This window comes from Mustela putorius, unplaced genomic scaffold (assembly GCF_011764305.1).
Source record: "Mustela putorius furo isolate JIRA1106 unplaced genomic scaffold, ASM1176430v1.1 tig00003834_pilon_pilon_pilon, whole genome shotgun sequence".
In the NCBI taxonomy this organism is placed as follows: Eukaryota; Metazoa; Chordata; class Mammalia; order Carnivora; family Mustelidae; genus Mustela; species Mustela putorius.
In genome coordinates, this window is record NW_025421987.1 from 118,309,048 (window position 1) to 118,325,973 (window position 16,926).

At 35.6% G+C, this 16,926-nt stretch overlaps 1 protein-coding gene across 3 annotated transcripts in view; it reads left to right on the forward strand.

The window, feature by feature from the left end:
- UBE2E2 (ubiquitin conjugating enzyme E2 E2) overlaps positions 1 to 16,926 on the forward strand; it is a 376,389-nt gene that overhangs the window by 291,488 nt on the left and 67,975 nt on the right. For all 3 annotated transcript variants that reach the window (XM_045088962.1, XM_045088963.1, XM_045088964.1), the window contains one exon: positions 3,085 to 3,217. In XM_045088962.1, the coding sequence (XP_044944897.1) occupies positions 3,085 to 3,217 (133 nt within the window). The remainder of the gene's footprint in view (positions 1 to 3,084; positions 3,218 to 16,926) is intronic.

Genomic DNA, 16,926 nt, shown 5'->3' on the forward strand with positions numbered 1-16,926 from the left:
TATATAATTCTTTAGACTTTCTTTTTTATTCAATATGACACTTTTTAAGATTTATCCATGCTTATCAATATGTTTTCACTGTTGTGTTGTATTCCTTTGGGTGAGTTTATTCCTTTTTCTGTCAGTGGACATTTGTGTTGTTTCCAATTTTGCTATTAAAAGTAGTGTTTCCATGAACATCCTTGTATATGTCTTCTAGTACACATGTGTAAACATTTCTCTGGGGTATTTACATAGGAATGTAATTGAAATGTTATAATATAGGAGTGTATAGATTCAACTTAACTAGGTAAGTCCACATTCTTATCCAAAGTGATTGAACACTCTTAAGCAATGTATAACTTGTTTTTCCACATCCTCATCAGCACTTGGTCTTGTCACACATTTATCTTTGCCTGGACATTGTGTAAAATAATATTAAACTATAATTTTAAATTTCATTTCCCTGATTTAATGCAATTGGATATTTTTCCTACCCCTCATTGGCCATTCATGTTTCTTCTTTCTCAAAATGCCCATTTATATCTTTTCTAAGGGATTGGTAATCTTTTTTATTGATTCATAGAAATTTGTATGCTCTGGACACTAGAATTTGGTCAGTTTTATGTGCTCCAAATACCTTTTCTCAGTTTGTGGCTTGTCAGTCTCTTTAGGCAACCTCTAAACTTCTGACTTTTGCATTGGCTGCTTAATCCATCCACAGTAGAGCTTTGTCTATTGACATAGAAATCCAGTTTCACTATTTGCCATAATATAAAAACTGTTTTCTTGGCCCCATTATTTCTGATATAGATCAGATTCCTGTAAGTGTGTGGAAAAGTTTGAAGGATTTCTTTGAGTTTCCAAACATATTTTAGAATCAAGTTGTCAAGTTTAATTTTTTTAAATAACTGTTAGACTTTTTATTGGAATTGCATTGGATCAGTTTGGGGGGTATATTGACATTTGTAGGATGCTGGGTCTCCCTACTCATAAACTTGGTATCTCCCTCCATTTATTTAATTCTCTTTTCATTTCAATAAGTTTTATAATTTCCTCCATTAAAATCTCTATGAAATTTATTCACAAGGGTTCTTTGTTATTTTTAATACTACTATAAAAGATATTTAAAATATATTTTCTAATTTTGTTGGTGTGTTGAAATGCAGTGGATATTTCATATTGATCTTAATCTAGCCACTTTGTAAACTCTTTTACTGATTCTTTAATTATATATAGATTTTTCTGTGTAGATACTGCAGATGCCCACAGTTTTATTTTTTCCATTCCAAACTATATGCCTTTTGCTTTTTCCTTCCTTGTTGTGTCTTTCATACCTTGATGAATATGATCTCTAGTGCAGTAATGATTAGAAATAGATATAGTGGGCATCCTTATCTTGTTCCTCAGTTTTAAAGGGTATGCTTTTGATATTTTGTCACTAAATATGTTAGTTGCTGTGAGGTTTTTAGTGGATGCCATTTATCAGGTTAAAGGAGTTGACATCTATTCTAGTTTTGCTAAAAGTTTTTTTTAATCATAAATAGCTAATATTATTAAACCTATTGAGTGCTTTTCCTGCAACCATTGAGATTACCCATTTTCTTCAATTTTAATCTCTTAGGTAAGTTACATTAATAATTTTTTTAAAGATTATTTATTTATTTATTTGACAGACAAGAGATCACAAGCAGGCAGAGAGGCAGGCAGAGATAGAGGAGGAAGCAGGCTCTCAACTCAGCAGAGAGCCCGATGCGGGGCTCAATCCCAGGACCCTGGGATCATGACCTGAGCCGAAGGCAGAGGCTTTAACCCACTGAGCCACCCAGGCACCCCACATTAATAATTTTCTATTATTAAATTATCCTTACATTCCCAGGATATATCCCACCTTAGTTAAGATGCATGTTTTTTTTGATATACTGCTTAACAATGAAGTTTTATGGATATAAACTAATTTCAAAATAAGAAAGAATAGTAGCTAAATTTTTGTTGACAAAATCTTCTCCAAAGGGTTGCCCACTTTGCTACAGGGTGTGAGGGGAATTTATGGCTATTAGATGCAGGTATTAGCTTGATGTAACAAAAAGAACACTGAAAAGCTAAATTATATCTCATTTTGCCCTTCTGTTCACTAGGGAGATTATAATTCATTTGACGCATGTGGGCCTTATTTCCTCAGTGAATTTGTCTGAGACTCAGGGACAGATGTTTACTACTAGTAGTCATGTGGCTTCACTTGCTTTCCTATTAATCCTTCGTCATCAAACAAACATGTACTTACTAGGCCCTAAGACAAAGCAGAAATCTATTCCTCAGGGACCTTCTAGGGAGGGACAGAAAAGTAAACACTTTAAAAACAGTTATAGGGACACCTGGCCAGCTCAGTTGGTAGAGCGTGTGATTCTTGATCTTGGGGTTGTGAGTTCAGGCCCCACACTGGGCATAGATCTTACTCTAAAAACAACTTTTAATTAAAAACATGGTTATAAAATGAAATGATACATTTTGTTTTCTATAGACCACACTATTTGTGACACATGGGGATTGAGGGGGCAGAGATTCTGTGACTAGAAAGAGAGAAAAGAGGAAACTTGAGATGGGATATGATACTTGAGCTGAGCTTTATGGATGATGAACATTTACTGACCTCCATGAGCCCCATTTGTATTCTCAGTTGTTAACAAAGGAATTAGATTACTTTTTATCCAGCTTTTTTTCTTCTCTAATGACCTTTCTGTCTTCAAAAATGTGTCCTTTCACCCTATGACTATATCATCTTTTCAGGATCTCACAAATAATTTCATGCTTTATTAAATATTTGTGCTTTTACCTCTGGTCTTTGGTCCTAGGAATCTTTTGTTCAATAAGTATAGGGTTGTGAATGGCAAAACAGAATCTTCCTGGTTCTGTTTTATTAAGTAATACCAGCATCTTTTCTTTATAGAGTGTTGATGATATTGACAAATGAATCATCATATAGAATTACCCTATTTGTTATGTTTTTGTGGAATTGCTCAATTTATTGTTACCATAAATAGAATTTTTTAAGTTCCAGGGTTTACATAATCTCTAAGCACATTTGATTTGTATGTCTTATTTCAGTGCTGGACCCAAAGGAGACAACATTTATGAATGGAGGTCAACTATATTGGGACCCCCAGGATCTGTCTATGAAGGAGGGGTGTTCTTTCTTGACATTACCTTTTCACCAGACTATCCGTTTAAACCCCCTAAGGTCAGTATGAAGTATTCATCCATTTTTAGCAATATGTATTGTTGTATATGTATATACATATACATATTCTTAAATATACATATCTAGGAATGCATGTCTCTTCTGTTAACATAGACAACTTCCCAGGGCTAATTATATGTGAAAGGAAACAGAATGTAAAAAATTACAGGCTATTTCCCTACCCCATCCCCTTACTCATATTTCATTGCTTTTTCTCATCCTTTCTCAGTGTCTCCTTTTTGTGGTTTATGTTGTAATATAACATAAAACAGCACATTATGGGTGGAACTAGGTGAGTGAGAATGGGTCTATGCCAGCCCTAGAACCCAGAAAAACAGACATAGCCTGAAGCTGGAGCCAGAGCCAAGCTCTGGAGCCAGACTAACTGCGGAGGGAGCCCCACTAAGGCAAGTCTCAGGGCACCAGCTATGGAGTTTTGATGCCTCTACAGTTCAGCTGCTCACGTGAAGTATACAGGCACTAGAATGGAACATGTGACCTACAAAGACTTAAAAGTGATGCCAAGAACATTTCGTGAAAACCTATTTGTAATAGTTGATTAATATAAATGAACCATAGGGGAATTTACACTTATTTAAGACAAGACTATATACTCTAAGAATTCTTCACATTCCTTCCTACTGCCTATAAGTCAGTCATTTGATGAATTTAAATTTATTCTCCACTTTGGAAAGGAAAAGACCCTAAGGACACTGACTCTTTGCATTGGCCACCAAGAAGAAAATCTCATTTGACCCGACTTTAACCTCGCAGCGCAGAGGGAAATAAAACTTGCTTGAGTTGTAGGTTGGAATGGACAGTTTTAAAAAGCAAAAATAGGTCCATACCTTTACCATGAATTTCTGTAATTCCCCTTCCTCCCTTGCACCCTCCCTCTCTTTTCTCACCTCTCTCTTCCTTTCTTCCTTCTTTTCCACTGATGCTTGGATATTGTTTTGTTACCAAAGCAAAAGTAATAACTATAATTTTACCAAAGAGGAAACCAAGATGCAGAGAAACTAAGCAACTTTCCCAGCATTACATGGCAAGCAAATAGTAGTGTCAGTATTTGAACCCAGGAAGTCTGACTTCAAAGCCTGTGTTCCTTTCTACATTACATGATATATTTTAACCAAGTTGACAGAGCTGGTAGCACTGGTGACCACCCATACCTGCATTAGGTTGGTTTTCAGTGATGAAGCCATAGAACTTCTAATATTTATTTTCTCCTTTTATTGGATGGGAACCTTTTGTCTTTCATTCTACTTGGGCTCAGCACATAAGTCACCTGGAGTACTTATTGCCCTGCCAGTGATGTGAGGACCTGTCTCTGACAGCCTCTTCAGTAAAGGAAGTACAGAGTGGGGACGGGGAGTGACAATTCAGATCAGGAAATTGTGCTGCTTGTGAGTTTGGTAGAGGCTGTTCTGTACATCTCGGAAGATGTGTGGGCTTCTCCAAGTTCTGATGACAGAAACGTGTAGATTAAAGCTAGAATGGGGAACCAATAGATTAGATAAAATAATTCAGTTTCCAAAAAGGTCCCAATGGACTGAAAGAATGGTCCAAAACAAGATGGAATTTAACAAAGCTAAATGTGTTCAGTGACAATCAGAAAGAAAGCATGATACATGATAGGAGAGACCTACTTTATTTTCAGATAAATAAAATTTTGGGGCTTTTGGCTCACTAGAATTCTGAGGGAACTTAAGGTTCTTGAAGCCTTAAGGAGATATTTTTAGGACTACAGTCCTCGGAACTCTGAACCAATCGCACTGTATCTGGAGTGCTCCAGTCACTACTAAGTTCTGCATTTTAAGAACAAACAAGAATAAGCTGGGCAGAGAGTCATCTACATTCTTGAACTGCTTCACTGGGTAAAACACTACAGTGGATATCGGTTGTGTCAACTCATTTCTTTTCTGAAACACCCTACTAAGGTTTGAGTGTTCCCTTTCACAGATGAGGAAACTTCGATGAGGCTTAGAGAGATTTCCAAGAATAGACAACCAAGGATTTACTGATTTCTGACTACACAGACCATGTACTTCCACTGAATTAAAACAGTTAACGTGGAGATGTTCACCAGTAAAAATAGGGTGTAGGAGGAATGTGATATCTGTCCTCAGATGTTTTAGGAACTATGGTGTGGGTTAGGATTTAGACCTTATTTTGGGTGGCTGGATGGGACAAAAATAGAAGCAGGAGGGTATCAGTTACAGGGAAGTAGATGTTAATTCTTATGAGGAAAATCTGACCCACAACTGCATAGTCTGCTTTTGAATAGCTCTACTTCTCAGACAGTGGGCTTCATTTTACTCAAAGTAAATATTTGCCTGTATTTCTGTTAAAAAAAAAAAAAAGGCAGATTTAGTATCTGTTAAGAATAGTACCAGAAAAAAATAAGTTATTTCACTAAATGAATTTGAATAAACAATCTCTTAAGATGGAGGAAAATCAAATTTTGGTGACTCAAATCACAATTTAAATGTACATTTATTAGAAACCTGTGGGAAGTTTTTGAATGCAAATTATCACTACCTAATTTATCAATTTTAGAAACCAGATTGTGTAGGCAGATATGCTATTCTAAGTGGGGGCGGAAGTTTGTGGGTATCTTGAAAGCTGTTAACTAAAACAAAGGCATTTTTTATTAATACTTTTGAAGTGCCATGTCTGTGCTTTTCTAATCTCTATTATTCTAAATAGGCTGTATTTGGAATTATCCTTTTTTGGGGGGTAGGGGGTCTCTTTTGCCCTCATCCTTTCCATCAACCATAGTAGCTACATATTTTGATTAATGAAACATTTCTCAGTGCTCTGAAGAATGAACCCAGATGGCAGTAGGTGTTAAAATTATTGGTGAGCCCAGAGGTTCACAAAAAATCTGATTGGCTGTCTAATGGTTATCAGGTATCCATATCATAAAATTAGTCTATAGCATAATGGGATCCATGAGATGACTTTTTCTAAACTCTTACACTTGGAATCCTTAGTGAGGATTTTAAATGCTCTCATGCTCAGATTAAATAATTCAACAATATAAACCATTTAGCCATGTTTACCAGTTTAAAAATATCAACAAATAAACCTCTATGACTTAAAATGTGAAAAAACCCTCAGTTTGTTTCTCACGGTCTATAATCCTGACCCCAAAATTAATTATTCATGCCATTTTTTTATGACTCTTCTGAGATTTTGTTCTCTGTGTTAAAATATACTGTATGCATACACACAGATAATATACATAAATATTGAGCCATAGTCCCCCTGGTTTTAGAATTACTTTTTATGTAATATTCTATTTTCACCCAACGCTCTTTATTTTCTAATAAACATATAACTGCATTAGAATGATTGAGTCTCCACAGTATTCCATTGTATATATATATACCAAATTTAATTTCCTGTTCTTGGACATAAGATTTGCCAAGATTTCTGTTATAATCAGTGATGTGATGAACATCCTTTTAATTACATATTTTGTATACTTACATAATTATTTCCTGAGGCTAAATTTGTTGGCATGGAACTTCTGTGGGTAGATGGGTTTATACATATTTGTAGAGTTTTGTTAAAAGTTGATAAAGTGCCCTCCAGAAAAATTGTATCCATTGACATCATGGCCATCAACATAGTGATAGTACGGTACTTCCCTTCACTCTGCTCAGCTCTGAGGATTCGTAGTCCTTGTTAATCTTTGCCAACCCAGTAGATGAAAAGTAATATTTCATGGTTGCTTTAATTTTTATTGATTTGACTACCAATGAGATGTGGAAGGTTTCACATATACCATTTTCCGAATTATTTCTCTTTTTGTGAATAATACGAAACTGTTTTTTTCGTGAAAGTTATACACCAAATGAAATTAAGAAGCATACTTGAAAAAATCAGAAGCAAAACAATAGAATATGTTTTATTTCTATGTTATTTTTTCTACTAAAAGCACTTTGAAAATATGGTGATACCCTATGATATTTTGTGTCTCAGAGATTCTAATGATGTGCATACAAACTTAAGTCACATTAGGTAACAGGTAGATCTTTATTTTTACAGTAGAAATGCATAGAGGTTGCCTATTCATAATTCAGCTTTTTCTGTCTCCCTGTAGATCTGGATATTTTATAAACAAGTAAGTGATAATTTTATTTAAGATTTTATCCATTTATTTGAGCCAAAGAGGGGGAGAAAGAAGAGAGATCATGTGCAGGAGCTGGGAGAGGGGGTATAGAGAGAGGGAGAAGCAGGCTCCCTGCTGAGTGGAGAGCCCAATGTGGGGCTTAATCCCAGGACCCCGGGATCATGACCTGAGCCAAGGCAGACACTTAACTGACTGAGCCACCCACGTGCCCAATAAGTGGGCATTTTAAACAGATTTAAGCGTAGTTAGGTAGGAAATCAGATTTAAGCGTAGTTAGGTAGTTAGGTAGGAAATGCAATATGTTTGTTATTTTAGTGTTTCAGGCAACCCCTGCACAAGACAAACATACTCTCAGTGTTCATATCTATTACTGGAAAACATTATTGTCTTTGGTAATGGCAAGATGGTAACTGCCAGTAGGTATTTTTCCAAAGAGAATAATAACATTTGTGCCTAAAATGTTTAAAAATGTACATACATATGTTGAAGTATTTGTGTGAGAAAAAGAAATCTCTATTATTAATATCCAAAAGGTTTTTTAATATAGTTTGTTTTTTCGTTACAAATTTTATCAAATATATTTAAAAATAAATCTTAAAGATCACTTCAGAATATATTTTATGGTTTATGGTTTTGTTTTATTTCTTTATAAATTCAAACCATGAATTACTTACTAATGAAATGTCATTAAATAGGAAACTGCTTTCAGACAATGAAATAAGTAATTTAGTTCCATCAGATTTTCAAAGTCTTTATTATCCTCATTAGATTTTAACCTTAAATTGACAGGCTAAGGCTAATAATGAATAAAGTTGTAAGAAGCAGTGATATTCAGCATTTAAAAGCCAGAGAGAGATCTTTAGCTAAAGTTCAACAAGGGGTTCTACTTTTTATTTGAATTAGGTTTTTATTATTTACTTGTTTTTACTGCTGTTTATATTTCTGCTGTTGCTCAAAGACAAAAGTTGATATGTCTCAGGATTTTCAGAAAGAGCAATGGCTTATGTGTGTAAGTGCAGTTTCTCACTTATTTGCCCTGGCCTCGGTGTTGAGAGGCTTGGCCTCATGTCTTGGAGTAACATGACTTACCTTGTTTAACCTGGGTTCATACGTTCATACGAGGCCTGGCTGTGGATTAAGTGCTTTCATACAGATTCAGTTGCCTTTTTGGCATCTCCAGTTTAACACCCAACAGTCCCCTCAAACTTAATTGGTCCAAAACCAAACTATTGATTGTGCAACCCCATCCTACTCCTGCCAAACCAGCTCCTCCAGGTTCCCCTCTCAATGAATGAGAATTCCATTTTTCTTGTGGCTAAAGTTAAAAACATGCACAGCCTAGCCAGACCCAGGTTCACTGGCTCAAGATAAATATTCAAAATAAATCTAGACTCTAACCATTTCTCATTACCCTTCCCTAGTAACAAACACTCTGGCCCCCTGCAGTGTACACCCCTATACGAAATAGTCCTTTTATAATGTAAGTCAGATATGTTCATTCTTTGCCTAAAGCTTTTCAGCAATTCCCTGTTCACTGAATAAAAACACACAAAACCCTGTTCACGTATATTTTTCACAAAATCACTGTCACTCTTGACTCAAGTACTCTAAGCATATTCCTTCCTCAGAGCCCTTCCATTTGCTCTTCCTTCTGCTTTCATTGTTTTCCTCTGCCTAAAATTCTCATAGGTCATTCCATTTTTCCCTTCGGTGTCTGCTCAAATGTTACCTTTTCAGAGAAGCTCTGGTATGACAACTCCCAACCATCTTCTGCTCCCTGTGAAATTCCCCACCACAACCACCATACTTGATTTTTCTCTGTAGCATTTCTCCTTCCTGACGTTATATATTTCTTTGTCTAAGGGCTTATTATGTTTCCTTTTCTTCAGTTAGCGTGTAAACTCTGTGAGTACAGGGACTTTTTCTATCTTAATGTCACTCCTAAATTCCTGGCACCCATAACAGTGCCTGGCAATTCAGTAGGCATTCAATAAAAAGAGGTTGAATTAATTTAATCCATACGACTTTGCCATAAGGACAGTATTCATTACTACCATCATCCCCATTGGTAGACTAGAAGACTGAGGCTCATGGAGGTTAAGTGGTCCATGGGTCACAAAGAAGCTTGTTAGCTAAACTGGAAACCAAACCCAGTTCTGAACTGGCCCTTTCATTCCCCAATTGTGGAGACGATTTAAATTGCTCATGTCCCGGGAAGAAGGAACACTTGTACTTAGATTTTACACTCTGATATACGTTAATTATATCAGATCATTCTCTAAACCAGGTTTATTGGAAGGGAGATGAAATAATGTCAGGAGGAGATTTCAAGTGTCTATCTTCCCATTTTGGTGAGAATCCTCTTTCCAAAGGCACCTGGCCCTTTTCTCCAGAGTATTCCTACTTCACAGACACTGAGCTATTTATTCTGTGGTGAACAGTAAATAACTGGTTTCTGGATTTTGTTAGCCCTAAGTGAAAGAGAGGTTACTTCCCATTTCACAGATCAGTCTCACAGTTGTATCCTCAGTGTCATGACTGGGCTACAGTATTACTTGTATCTCATTAGTAAGTTTTCTTTTTCAGTCCATTCTCCTTCATAATAAGGCATTTCAAAATGCCCTGCTATAATTTAATGTTGTGTGAAATTTCAAAAGAATGGGATGAATAAAAATAGATCATAACAGTGGGCATTTTCTTCCTACTTTTAAAACGATACACATTGTATCCATTTTTGTGTCCAACTACCACCCCCAACCATCACCAATTTAAAAATTACTAAGAAGAGGGGGCCTGGGTGGCTCAGTGGGTTAAGCCGCTGCCTTCGGCTCGGGTCATGATCTCAGGGTCCTGGGATCGAGTCCCGCATCAGGCTCTCTGCTCAGCAGGGAGCCTGCTTCCTCCTCTCTCTCTCTCTCTCTCTGCCTGCCTCTCTGCCTACTTGTGATCTCTCTCTCTGTGTCAAATAAATAAATAAATAAATCTTTAAAAAAATAAATAAAAATAAAAATTACTAAGAAGAAGGTTTGGATTTTGTTTGTTTTCAAGGCAAGGAATAGCAACTTTATTTGTTCTAAACCAAGTTAAATATGCCAATAAGCTAAAAGGGAATCAGCCATTTGGGTGACAGGAAGTTCAATTTCATCGTATTTTATGAGGATCCCTCTCTCTAGTTTTCTGTAGTCTAATGCAGCCCCACACTTTGGAGAAAGACCTTTCGTTTATCATTGTTTTCCCTGAAATGTTTATTGCCCAAGACATCTTAAGCTATTTGGGTTGGATCAAACTTTGGAGTTGGAGTTGATATGTAATCAGACTCTCTGATGATCTACTCACACACCCCTATCAGAGTCTTGCTGTGGAAAAGGGGATCTCAAACAAGTATTTTGCAGTTCCTTCATACTCTGGAATTCCTTTCTCTGTGACCTCACTCCGAGTGGGAGTTGGTATTTATTGATATTACTGTCAGCATAACTAACTGAAAGAAATGGGCAGAACTAAATTCCTTCACAAAGGATGTTTTTCTATTTGGGAGGAGGGTGCCCAGTGAATAAGGGAAATTAGAGTGAGACACTCAGATGTTTGGAAATTGAGGAGCTTTCTTGCTGTCACAGCCAAGGGAAGATAGCAACTCACTTATCAATGAGACATGAATTCTCCAAAGAAAGGTTTTCAGATTTAGATAAGTAATGCTCTCCCCTCACAAGGGTTTTCCGAAGAGAAAAAGATCAGATGTCTTCAAAATGAAATCTTCAGGATCCCAAACATCAAAGGGCAGGGATCCATTATTCCAGAAAACAGGGAATACTAGGAACTCTGAGAGAAACACCATGAGTTGCAGAAAGTTCAGGGACAATAAGGCCATGTTAAAGAAATAGTCTTGTGAAGACAGAAACTTCTGCACAAATGAGTCAGAAGATGCTTAAAATTTGTAATTTTCTTAACCTTGTAGAAAAGAGCCCCTTGAGGAGAACAGATTAAGACAGAACAGACAGCTTGTGTTGATTAAGTGTCTGTAAATTTTTTTAAAAAATTATTTTCTGTCATCCACTTAAGAAATGAGGTGGAGAAATGGTATTCTACATGTAAGAAAATATTGTGATAGTCTCTACTTTATTTAGAGGTATTATTTGTTCAGAGAGCTATATGTAATGCCGTTGTGTTCAAGGTTGCATAGAACCAGGAGGTCTGAGTTAATTTTTAAGACTACCAGCCAAATATCAACTCCTTTATGGCAAATGGTCAAGTTTCCTTGATTTTCTTTTTTTCCATAGAGTTGGATCTGGATCTCTTGATAAGATAGCAGCCTCTTAGAGATTTGCTTAAACAGGTCCAAGGAAAAATTAGGCAGGAAGAAAGGAATGTTCTCAGTACCCAGTTGGCCAAGATCAGAGTCAGCATGTAATCATAGCTTGTCACTGAGTTAAGGGAAAGATATTATCAGCTGGCCTTTGCAAGTATTATGCAGGTCTTCCCATGGAGAAAATGAGGAGGAACGAAGTCATACAAAAGTTCGAGATTGTGAATAAAATAAACCTACCATCAGATAGCTACACTAATTCATACAGGTATAACTATTCTAAGCAATCAGATACATTTATCTTATGGTTTCAGTAGTTTAGCAGAAACTTGCCAAAGATTCCTGTAAGTTCTTATTAGTTGCTATTTAAAATGTCTATATTAAGGTTAATTTATAAAGCAAAGATTTATTGAACCCTTACTGCTTTCTAGGCCTTGATATATAAAAATCAATAAGATACAGCTCCAGGGACCATGTAGACAAGGAGAACAGGCAGGGGCTAATACAAGTCCATGCTAGAAACAATGAAGACTGTGCTTCAGGGATAAAGACAAGGGGAATGATATATGAATTCTTTTTTTTAATCCCTTTATTCAGTAAATATGTGTGTACTATGCAGCATCCATCCAAATACTGAACATACAGAAATGCCTCTTTTTGCAGAGTTTACATTCAAGAAATGATAGAACAAGTTTTCTCAGTTTCAGCATGATTGATATTTTGGACAAGATAATTCACTTGTGGAGGGAGATCCTTTGCAAAGTAGGATGAATCGCTGCATCCCTGGCTTCTGCTCACTTGGTGCCAAGAATAGGCTTTCTCCTCCACTCTCAGCCCCCCAGTTTGTGACAAACAGAAATGTCTCCAGATATTGTCATATGTCCTCTGGAGACCCTTGGGAGATCACCCGTGGTTGAGAAACAGAGTTTTTGTTTTTGTTTTAATTGAGTGTAGTTGACACACAATATTATGTTAGTTTCAGGTATACAATATAGTAATTCAGCTTCTTTATACATGAGACTATGCTTACCAAAAGTGTAGCTGCCATCTGTCACCATACAATGCTCTTACATTCCCTGTGCTGTGCCTTTATTCCCGTGGCTTATTCATTTCATAACTGGAAGACTGTGTCTTGAACTCCCCTTCACCCATCTTGCCTATCTCTTATACCTCTTCCTTCTGCCATCCATCAGTTTGTTTTCTGTATCATAAGTCTGATTCTGCTTTTTGTTTGTTTGTTTGTTTAGAGAAGTCCTATTTTAGCAGTAGTATTGGTATCGACTGGTAACTATTTAGAGACATCTATGACAATTCTTCAGTTTCTACTCTGAGTAACCAAGGCCAGAAAGGGTGGCAGGGACATGTTTCTTATGAGGAACCTACAGGACATTTGGGTGGGAAATGTTCATTAGGATGCTTTACAGGTCTGGAATTCAAGTGAGTGATGTGAACTAAAGATACAGGTTTGGGGATTAAAACTCTAGAATAAATGACCTCACCCACAGAAATATGCAATTTTAAACCAAAACTGAGTTTTTGGAGCTAAAAATTTCCAGAATGGGCTCCCCAAAGGAAAGACTGTTAATTGAATAGATTAACAAAACTCACATTTTCTCTTTTTCATTATGTGCTCGGTGTTTGGGGATTGGAGGTTATTCTCCATGCAAGAGTACATAATAATGCCTCACAAAATATCACATTCTTATTTTAAAAAGACTCATCTGTTAATAAATCATAAAAGCATGAACAATTATACCAAGTCAAATAAATTACTCTTCCCACAAGTGCCTAAATAAGGACTAAAATAAATCAAAATAATTACTCTGCAAGGGAATGGATTAAATGACCTTCTTCCAGCTCTCCTTGAGCCTTTTGTTTCAGCTTCAAATTCTGCTGACATTTTGGTCGTTATGGAGAGCTGTGTATTAGACATTACTGTATTTTTTTAGTGCCTAGTATTTTATGCAAACATTATACTGTAATTTTACATTCATTATCTCACTTAATCCTCTCACTTTGAGAGGTAGGTTTCATTATCAAGGAAACTGAAACTGTTAAGTACTGTAATTAGGATCACATAGCTAATAAGTGCCAGGGTCAGGATTAGAACTCCTGGCCTCCTGATTTCCATTCTAGCTGCCCCAGCCCTTTATAGTGAAGCGATCTTTGCTAAAAAAATCAGCAATTGGTTTATCGCCAACAGCCATACTTTAGAAGGCCCCTTATAGTCTTTTCTGTAATTGATGGGAAACGTCCATTTTTCTTTTGTTTTTTAGAGAATTAGGTTAAATAAGGTTTTTTGCTTTGTCATCTGCAAATATAAAAGTATATATGTGTGGTATATTATATATTTTTATTTCTCCTACACATGGCCACTAATTTATTTTAAACTCTATCTGTATAGATTATATAAAACAATAGTTAATACAAGGAAATAATACATAAAGCAATATGTTTATTTCAAATTTTTGCAGCTGTTTTCTTCATTTCCACATTTATTCTGCCTTTCTCACTTTAAAACATCTCTCTTCCATAGTAGTTTGCTTTTAAAACCAACTGTTTCTTTTTTTTAATTGAATTACACTTGACATTACAATATTAGTGTCGGGTGTACACCATAGTAATTCAACATTTATATATATTACAAAATGCTCACCATAAGTGTAGTCACTATCTGTATCTATACAAAGATACCACAGTGTTATTGACTATATTCTCTATGCTGTATCTTTCATCCCGCTGACTTATTTATTTTATGAGTGGAAGTTTTTACCTCTTAATCCCCTTTGCAGATTTTGCTCATCTGCCCACTCTCCACCCCTCTGGCAACCACCAGTTTTTTTTCTGTACTTAAGAGTTCACTCATTAATTTGCTTTGTTTTTAAGATTTCACATATAAGTGATGTCATATGGCAGTTGTCTTTCTCAGTCTAACTTATCTCACTTTACTGTAATACCCCTAGGTTACTGTAATACCCTTATGTAATACCCCATTCACGTTATCACAAATGGCAAGATTTCATTCTTTTTAATGGCTGAGTAATATTCCATTATATATGAAGATCTATACATACATATAACTATGTCAATATATATATCTCATTATCCATTCATGTGTCGATGGGTTGACTCCATAACTTGGCTATTGTAAATAATGCTGCAGTAGACATAGTGGTGCATATATCTTTTTGAATTAGTGTTTTCATTTTCTTTGGATAAATACTTAGTAGTAGAATTACTGGGTCATATTGATATTCCTATTTTAATTTTTTGAAAAACCTCCATACTGTTTCCCACAGTGCTTACATCAGTTTTTATTTCCACAAAAGTGTATGAACCTGAATTCCCTTTTCTCCACATCCTCGGCAACACATTTTTTTATCTTTTTGTTAGAAGCCATTCTTACTAGTGTGATAGCTCATTCTGGTTTTGATGTGCATTTTTTGATGATGAGTGATGTCAAGCATCTTTTCATGTGTCTATTAGCCATGTGTATGTCTTCTTTGAAAAAATGTCTATTCAGGTCTTCTGCCCATTTTTTTAATCAGGTCATTTGTGTTTTTGGTGTTGAGTTGTAGGAGTTCTTTATATATTTTGGGTATTAACCCTTTATTGAGTATATAATTTGAAAATATCTTCTTCCATTTCATAGGTTTCTTTTTTTTTTTAAGATTTTATTTATTTGACAAAGAGAGAGAAATCACAAGTAGGCAGAGAGGCAAGCAGAGAGAGAGAGGGGGGAGGAAGCAGGCTTCTTGTGGAGCAGAGAGCCCGATGCGGGGCTTGATCCCAGGACCCTGGGATAATGACCTGAGCCGAAGGCAGAGGCTTTAACCCACTGAGCCACCCAGGCGCCCCTAGGTTTCTTTTTTGTTGTTTTGTTGATGGTTTCCTTCATGTGCAAAAGCTTTTTATTTTGGAATAGTCCCAGTATATAGTAATATATTTTTTGGAATAGTCCCAGTGTATAGTAATATATTTTTGCATTTGTTTCCCTTACTTTTAGAAGCATATCCATAAATAAGTTGCTAAGGCCAACATCCAAGAGCTTATTGCTTGTTTTCTGTTAGCATTTTTGTGATTTCAGGTGTCACATTTAGGTCTTTAATCCATTCTGAGTTTATTTTTGTGTATGGTATAAGAAAGTGGCCGAGTTTCATTCTTTTGTATGTAGCTGTCCAGTTTTCCCAGCACCATTTGTTGAAGAGACTTTCTTTTCCTCATTCTATATTCTTCCCTTCTTTGTTGTAGATTAGTTGACTGTATAAGCATGGGTTTATTTCAGGGCTTTCTGTCTTCTTCCATTGATACATATGTCTATTTTTGTACTATAACATTTTGATTACTATAGCTTTATAGTATATCTTAAAGTCTGGGATTGTGTTACCTCCATCTTTGTTCTTTTTTCTCAAGATTGCTTTGATTGTTCAGGGACTTTTGTGGTTCCATATAAATTTTAGAATTTTTTCTAGTCTGTAAAAATTACTATTGGTATTTTTTGATAGGGATTGCATTGAATCTGTAGATTGCTTTGGGCAGTAGGGACATTTTAGCAGTATTCTTTTCAACCCACAGTCATGATGTATCTGTTCCATTTATTTGTGTCATCTTCAGTTTCTTTTATCAGTGTCTTATTATTTTCAGAGTACAAGTTTTTCACCTTCTTGGTTAAACTTTTTCTTAGGTATTTTATTTTTTTGATGCGATTATAAATGGGATTATTTTTCTTACTATCTCTTTCTGCTGCTTTGTTATTAGTGTACAGAAATTAAACAGATTTCTGTATATTAACTTTGTATTTTACTGAATTCATTTATTAGTTCTAATAGTTTTCTGGCAAAGTCCTTAGAGTTTTCTATATATAGTTTCACGACATCTGCGAATAGTGACAGTTTTACTTCCTTAACGATATAGATGCCTTTAATTTCTTTTTTTTTTTTTCTTTTTTTTTTTTTTTTGTCTGATGACTATAGCTAGGACTTCCAGTACTATGTTGAATAAAAGTGGTAAGAGTGAACATCCTTGTCTTTTTCCTACTCGTAGAGCTTTAATAAAGCTTTTAACTATTGAGTATGATGGTAGTTCTGGTTTATCATAGATTACCTTCATTATGTTGAGCTATGTTCCCTCTATACTCATTTTCTTGAAAGTTTTTATCATGAATGGATGTTAAATTATGTCCAATACTTTTTCTGCATCTAGTCAGATGACCATGTGATTTTTATCCTTCATTTTGTTAATGTGGTATATCACATTGATTGATTTGTG